At 51.4% G+C, this 8,127-nt stretch overlaps 1 protein-coding gene across 1 annotated transcript; it reads right to left on the bottom strand.

The window, feature by feature from the left end:
• Positions 1-2,433: 2,433 nt before the first annotated feature.
• PRR15 (proline rich 15) lies at positions 2,434-2,799 on the bottom strand (the record flags this gene model as incomplete). Its single annotated transcript, XM_080701150.1, has 1 exon — positions 2,434-2,799. The coding sequence occupies one exon, from the start codon at positions 2,797-2,799 to the stop codon at positions 2,434-2,436; it is 366 nt and encodes a 121-aa protein (XP_080557276.1).
• Between the last annotated feature and the right edge of the window lie 5,328 nt (positions 2,800-8,127).

Here is an 8,127-nt window from a genome sequence, read left to right as displayed (position 1 = left end):
CCGGCACGGAAGCTTGGGAAATGCCAGTGTTGTGTGGATTTAGAGGAATTTTGAAAAAGAAAGTTCTTTAACAATAAAATGGTAAATAAAGAGTTAGTGTAAATTTTTTATACCATCCAGTTGCAGGCTTCATTTTCTAAATAGGTACTGACCTAATCTACTGTTCTTCTTGAGGGAGAGATAGGACATTTTAGATAATAACCTTCTCTCACTACGTTGATTGCTTTCTATGGAGTGAAATTAAAATACCTACTTTTTTGGCCGGGCGTGGTGGCGCACGCTTGTAATCCCCGCTCTTGGGAGGCGGAGACAGGAGGATCGCGCAGGTTCGAAGCCAGCCGTGCTGGCGTAAGAGACCCTGTTTCAAAAATATAAAATAGGTCTGGGAGTGTAGCCCGGAGGAAGGAGGGCTTCCAGGAACCCCAGTACCACCAAAAAAAAAAAAAAAAAAAAAACCTACTTTTTTGGCCGGGCGTGGTGGCGCACGCTTGTAATCCCCGCGCTTGGGAGGCGGAGACAGGAGGATCGCGCACTTTGAAGCCAGCTGCGCTGTCTTAAGAGACCCTGTTTCCAAAAATAAAAAAGTATAAAATAGGCCTGGGAGTGTAGCCCGAGGTACAAGGGCTCCCAGGAACCCCAGTACCACCAAAAAAAAAAAAAAAAAAAAAAGACCTAATTTTTTCCAGAGCATCATTAGACATCTGACCATGAAGAAATTGTCCACTCCCAAGTTGCCAACTCCCTCTTTATCCTTTCAATCTGGAGATGGAAGACCCATTTCAAATTAATGTAAAGTCTAGGAAGCCCACCCATGAGTCTATGGTCACAAACTTTTGGGTTCTACAACAAAAATTATTTTTATGCTACACACACACACACACACACACACACACACACACACACACACAGCAACAACCAAACAGAAAGCTTCCCATGTACCTTCTCTTTCAGTGTGAGGTGTTTTTAATCTTTAGGGTAAGGTCTCTGGTATATGGAAACTAAGGTGCCCAATGGGTAACTCTCATTATTCTGCTGGTACCCAATCTCAGTCCCTCATTAAAATTCATTTTGGCTATCTGCATCACATTGCTTTGTTAAATTTCTTTAAAGAACCCATGTTTTTTGCTATCTTATAAATTACTAATTAGAAACAAAACCAGCCTATCTATTTATAATTTGAGCAGCTCTAAGTTCTTTTTGTCAATGAATTTTGATCAATATAATTTCTTTGCCAGGCATTTTTGGATGCTGATAAATGAACTAAACTGTAGTGGGAAAATCATCTCAGTGTCTCTTAACTGCAGCAACTACTTGTCATTTTCTGGAAGCAGGTGGTATTTGTTTACTCTTGGGGTTCGTAACAAAAGCAAACAAGTAGATTTTTGTTAAGAAGCTTCAGGTTGGCAGATCTAGGCTTTGAAACTAGACAAATGCAGACATCAGACTGAAGAAATAGGCTGTTGAATGGAAGGGTGGGGGAAGCAGCTTTGCCAAACAGAGTGAGTTTAGCCCATTTGACGAAATCCTTCTAGACAGTTGTTATAAGAGGTTAACAGTAGGTGCTGAAAGAGTGTATTGTGACTTTATGAAAATCCACCGAAGTATGAGGAGAATTTAGGAAAACTGAACTAGTCCCTTCCGTCCCCAAATTTGGGTCCTAAATTGGAATTATCTGGCTAATTGGTTCCAGTCTGGAAGTTGCTGGTCTCTAGAAATGTTCTCTTCCCTGCAGCTTTCCCGACAGTAGCTGCTCTGCTGGTGGCAAATGATTAACAGTCACCTTGGACTTTGCTTACTCGCTTTAAGTATGATGGGGTTCAGTCTTGGAATGGAAAAAAATGCAAACGTCACCTTAAGCCTTACAGGACAATAATTTTAATAGTCCACACTACAAGGTGGTACAGGGTTGTAGTTCCACATTGTAAGCGGCCCAGCCTTACTTCAAAATGCTTTTACTTAATGGTTTCTTCTCCCCATCCCTTCGCTTATGGCGGAAAGTCTACAGAAATACCCTAAAATGATTCCGCAGGCGTAAAAACAGCGCTACGAGGTGGGTTTGGGGAGTGGCGCCTTCCTCATCGGAGTGGGGGTCTGCCAAGTGCACTTCACTCCAAAGTCTGCAAGAAGGACCCTCCTCGAGTCCACCCCTCTGCCGCCACAGGTGGTAGGAAAAAGGCTGAGACCCCATAATGATGCCAACTTCCTCACAGGCAGGTTTCTTCTCTTACCTCGAATAAATATCTAATGCATCTTTGAGTCATGAAATATTGAAAATTCGAAAGACACTTTTCAATTTCCAGAAAAAAGTAGTCTTGGAGGCCACGCACGAGTATCGTGAGTTTGGTGGGTCCAGAGAGCACGCCCGGGGGTGGGGGCTCAGGAGTCCCGGGGTCTGGGGCGGCGGTGGGGAGAGACCCGGGGCGCTGGCTGCGGCTACAGCTGGTCCTGGTGGGCATCCTCGGGGCTGCCCGCCTCCTCCGGGGCCCTGTCTCCCTCGGGGAGCAGCGTGGCGCGCACTTTCCTCTTCTCCTTAAAGCGACCCGAGCGGGAGATCTTCAGATTTCGGCGGCTGCTGCCCGACTTCTCCCCGCAGGACCTGTCCGCCCTGGGGGGCTCGCCGGCGCCCGCGAGGACATTGGGGTGCCGGTTCTCCCGGGAGCTGCCAGTCCAGTCGGGGCTGGGCGGCGCGGGCTCCCCGGGGGCGGGCTGCGCCTCCACCGCCGGCTCCTTCTTCTTGCTGCCGCTGGTCAGCGACCTCCACCAGGGCCCCGAGCCGCCGGGGCCGCCGCTGTCGGCCATGGGTGGTCCCCGGCCGCTCGCTCCACCTCCTCCCGGCGCCCCCCGAGCCGGCCGCGGGGCAGGAGCCCGGTGCTGCGGGAGAAGACAGAGCGAGGTCACCGCGGGCCAGTCCCGCAGCCCCCAGCCTTGGCCTTCCTCCAGGGGGCGCAGTGGTCAGTGCGCCCAGGCACCCGGGCACCACGCGGCCTGGACCGACCCCGCGCCGGTGCTGCCCACACCGCAGATGCCCAAACTCACTGGCTTAGAGCCCCCGGCTCTGGAAATAACATCCACTCAGTGCCCCCGGGCGCTTCCACGGCCTCATTTTTATTCTACGCCCCCCACTGCACCCGAGGCCACGACCACCACCCCTCCAGGACCCGTCCAGTGCCCCCGGGGGAGGTACCGCTGCCTTTGGGAATCTGCGCCGCCGCCCACAGGTGACCCACCCAGCCGAGCCCGGAGGAGGGCGCTCCGAGCCCGGCGAGCCAGGCCACCGGTGATTAAAGACGACCGGGCCTGAGTCAGAGGATCTAAATTTCCCGCAAAGGTTTTTGCGCTGTACACACCGGTCCCTGGGTCTTTTTCACTGTGATACTTTGGAGACCTTATATCCCAGTAAGAGATTTTGTGTGTGTGTTTTGTTTGTTTTCTTTTAAGGTCTTTTAGCCCCGGTGGCACAGGCTTGCAGTACCATTACTTGGGAGGCTGAGACAGGAGGGTCGCAGGTTCAAAGCCCGCCTCAGCAACTTAGTGAGGCTCTCAGCAACCTAGTGAGACCCTATCTCTAATTAAGAAATTAAAAAAAAAATCGGACTGTGGGCGTAGCTTGGAGGTAGAATGCCTCTGGGTTGAATCTTCAGTATCAAAATTAATAATAATAGTAATAACAATAATAACAATAATTCCTTTAACCACTTCTGTCTTGTGACTTTCAGAGAAGCACGTCTGGACTTAACTTCCCGTAAAGACCGCGATCCTATTTCTTCGTTTTATTCCTCAGAAACCAAGCTGGAGTTTTCTTGAAGACCGACCCCCAGCCCAGCCTTGGCTGACTGAGGCCAAATGGCAAATAGCCTCTGCCCTTCTCTTAGTTCGGTATTAAAATATGCACCGAGCCTGTCTGTACCTCGCCACTCAACCCTTGAGAATTTTAGTTATAAATTAAAGGCTTCTGTATTTTTCCTTGCGCAATTCCATCCTCCGAAGAAGAGAGCATATGCAGAAACTCCAAAAACGATTTGCTTCTTTAAGTTTTTAAACTTAAAGTGCCCTTCTGCGGAGAGAAAAAAAAAAAAAAAAAAGCTGCTTCTTAGCACGCATCTGCTAATACCGGGAGCGAGGCGCCTCTGCCCGCCCTCTGCACGGCTTATCGGGCACTACCTCCCTCCACCGACGCCTGGGATTCGCTCCCGCCGCGGCGGGGTCCAGCTTTGCGCCCCTCGGCTCTTGGGGTTCTTGGGGTTCGGGAGCGCGCAGGGAGGGAAACTTCGCGGCGTTAGTGGCCGGCGCTTCTGCTCCCGGAACTGCCTGGGAGAGGAAGTCCCAGCGCCCACGGGAGGCGGCCTCCTGGCGCCCCGAACCGTGGCTCCCGCTCCGCTCCTCCTCCTCCTCCTCGGATGCCCCGAGGCCTTACTCCAGCAGAGGCTTTGAAAACAATAAGAGAAAAAGCAGCCCAAGTTCTTTGGGCACAGAAGGCACCCACGCCCTTAGTTCGGTTTGCAAACATCCTACTCCCTCCAACTTTGCAAGTGGGACCCCCTCTTCCCCCAGGCATTTACAGACGGTGGCGGGGGCTGTCTGGGTGCTGATCTCTGCCCTGGATACTTTGTTCTCCGCAATGAGCTACTATGTGTGCACGGAAAGGCGCCGTGCGAATTGCACGCCAGGAAAAGTGCGCAAATGAAGCCGAAGGAGAGCGCGGTTCTGGAGCACCCGCGGCTCCCGGCTTCTCCTCCCCCTCCAGGTCGGTACTCGGGCGGCTCGGGCAGCGGCCCAGGGCGGCGCGCTGCGCTGGGCTCCCCTGGGCGGGCGCGCAGCCACCCGGCCTCGCTCACCTCTGGGTCCCGGACACCGCGGCCCTCCGGGCACCTGCAGCTGGGGCGCGGGGTCCCTGCGCGCGGCCCCGGAGAGATGGGCGGCTGGCAAGGGTCCCAGCCGAGGCCAGTAACCCAGGGCCGCCGCCGCGGGTTTCCCCGGCACTTCCAACTTCTGGGCGCTGCGGAGACAGCCCCGGGCTCGGGTCGGGATCGCTGCCCCAAGGTGAAAGCCCAGGCAGCCTTTCCCGGTCAGTAGCCTTACATTCTTTGAGCCCTGGCTGCTCGCGCTGGGGCATCGAATGGTCCTACGCGTCGGTAGGGACCGGGGAATGACATCTGCCCACCTGCTGGTACTCGGCCAAGTGATTGGAGAAACCAGAACCCAGCGGCAGAGGGAGGGAATTAAAAAAAAAAAAAAAAAAAAAAAAACCCGGAGGCTGCCGCAGGTGCAGGTAGGCACAGCGCGTTCCCGCCCTCCAGGGGACCAGATTGGATCAGGTCTCAGACGTGGCGCCAGCCTGGAGGAGTCTGATTGGAGAAAGGCGTGCGGCCCTGCTGCTGGGACCGGCTCCCTCCTCCCCAGGAAGAGACCGCGGAGGCCGGAGTCGGGAGGCCCAGGCTGCGGTTGAGCTTCGCTGGGTAATGGGCGACCCCGATTTCTTCCCAGGCTCCCTGCTCCCTACGTGCCGGGATCCCAAGTTTTGTGACTCGCGGAGGCGGCTTCACACTCGGGTAAAATGTTGGAGAGTCCCAGGCGCCCTTAGTTAAAAGGCTGTAACGTTATTAACCAGCTTGCTGTTGCCAAGCAGGCGCAGGGCCACGCGCTCGCCGTGGATTAGCTCATTTCTGCCTCACAGTAACCCCAGAAGGTAGGTACTGTTATTATCCTGGGAAACCCCGGCGTACGAAGGTTAAATGGGCTCCCAGGGTGGCCTACAGATGCGTGACAGAGCCGGGTGGGACCCAGGAGGTCTGACACCGCTTCTCCCTCCCACAGCCTGCGGGGCAGGCCGGTGCTGCGCGGGCAATCGCTTAACACGATTAACATCCTGGTAGGTTTGGAGGTCCAGGGAAGAGTAAATCGAAACCCCGAGTCACCGCAGGAAGCTAATCTGGATTCCCTCAAGATCCAGGGTGTTTTGTTCCTGGGCACATATCAGCACTGTTGTTAGTTGTACAGGAAGGTGTTGATATAGGCTTGTTTGTTTTTCTAATGAAGGCAGAAATGCAGCTTGCTTCATCTTGCAAGAAGCTTTTCTTTGCTGAAGAACCATTTCGATATTCTGTGAGCTCATATACATACAAGCAGAACTCCTCTGAAAGACTGCCCGAGTCTGCAGCGGCTGATGTCCGCCTATCTTCTGAGGACGTTTTATTGTAAAAGTAGTGAGGCATGATGCCGAACTCAAATAGTGTGCAATACAGAATAGTAGACAGACAGTAATAGAGTATTTCACTACGTGAAAGAAGAGGTAAATAGAAAATATTTCATGGGATTAACTTGGATACTTTATATAATTTATTCTTAGTTTGGGATTCCTCAGATTTTTGTATGCACACCAGTGTGTATTTGAAAATGACGTGTTCTTCATGGATTTCATGAAGTCTTCGGGGATTTCTTGGGATTATTTTTAAGTGTGAACATTCAATCATAGCATCAGGACTGAGCAAAGACAGGCGGCCAACTTCCAAGGGAGGATGGACAGTTGGGTGTAATGCTGTCAATTTGCACTTGAAGAAATGGAATTTTACTGTCACTAGGAAGTTATGGAGCTTGTCGATTACATTGCTGACCACATTGCTGACCATACTGTTGACCACACAGAGGGACAAATGAAGATATTTAGGAAAAGAAAATCAGTACTTCCAGATGGCTCTTCATCTACTGTGATTTTTCAATAAATGATCATCTGCCAACTCTTGAAATAAAAATTGGATTCTCTTTCATCTCCCACCCCACTTAGAGTCGACAACTTGGACGGTTCCTGTCATTTTTCATCAACTGAATGGCACCACTTTGCCAGTAGCCCTTGAATGCAAGGAAGAATGGCAGTGGAGACTGGGACCCCAGGAGAGCTGAGCTGAGGTGGGAAAGGGGTGGGATTCCAGGGGAGTGGCAGGTGCAGCAGCCTTGCCCCTCCCATGAAGGAGCTCGGGGTGTTTGAGGGGCAGAGAGTGGGCTGGCGTGACCTGAGTGCTAAGAGAGGGCTGCAGGGCTCTCAGAAATGGAAGGCTAGGCGTTACTAGACCACGCAGAACCTCACTGCAGAGGTAACATGATGAGATTTGTGTTTATGTTTCACTATAACCGTGTCAAGAGCAGATGGAAGAGGACACAAGCCTGGGCTGCAGGGGTAGCAGTTAGAAACTGCTGGAATAATTTATGTGGGTTATTCTGATGGCTTGTAGAATAGGGGTGGTCATGAGGCATGGAGAAAATTAGATGAATGCAAAGAAGTTTTGGTGGTGCAATCAAAAGTGTGCTATATCGTTTAATTCAAACACAAGAGGAAACTGAGTTTAACCAGCAGCTTAACAAGAGAGATGCTTTCGCAACTTACTTTGAAAGCAGCAGTGATCCTGTGATGGGGTTTTGGCCCATGGGGCTGGAAGGAAGACTAGGAAATGCTTCTTCCTCAAAAAAGGGCAGCACCTCCTGAGAGGAAAACATCTCCTCCATCTTGATTCTTGCATTTAACCACAGCACAAGGGTGTGACATCTGGTGCTGCAGCAGCTATATGGCAACGAGGAAGCAACAGGTGTGAGGATGGAAAGAGGCATGCTGAGGACAGCAGGGGAGCGTGGAAAGTATCTTGGTCCTTGATGCTACCGGTGAGCCCCTGGCAGAGCCTGGACCACAGCCTCCAGACGTCTAATGCAGTGACACACCGTCACAGCTTGAAACAGGTCCCGGCCACTTGCAGCCAAACACATTCCTACTCAATACAGATTACTGTAGTTCCCAGAAAACATGCTGTGACTCCAAAAAGAGAAAAAGGTACTGTGGCTACTATTTTTTTTTTTGTTTTTGACCAATCCAAAATCTTCTTCACAAAAGATGAAGGATTCAGTGAAAGAAACTTTTGTTTTGTTGTATTATTGTTGTTGTATTGTTGTTGTTGTATTGTTGTTGTTGTTTTGTACTAGAGATTGAGCTCAGGGGCATTCTACCTCCAAGATGCACCCCCAGCTTAACTTTATTTTTATTTGAAACAAGGGTCTCGCTAGGTGTGGTGGAGCATGCCTACAATCCCAGTACTTGGGAGGATGAATCAGGAAGATCCCTGGTTCAAAGCCAGCCTCAGCAAC

Source organism: Muscardinus avellanarius (genome assembly GCF_963383645.1).
Source record: "Muscardinus avellanarius genome assembly, chromosome: 9".
NCBI classification, from domain to species: Eukaryota; Metazoa; Chordata; class Mammalia; order Rodentia; family Gliridae; genus Muscardinus; species Muscardinus avellanarius.
Note: the sequence above shows the minus strand (reverse complement) of the source record. Positions and strands in the feature narration are given on the sequence as shown.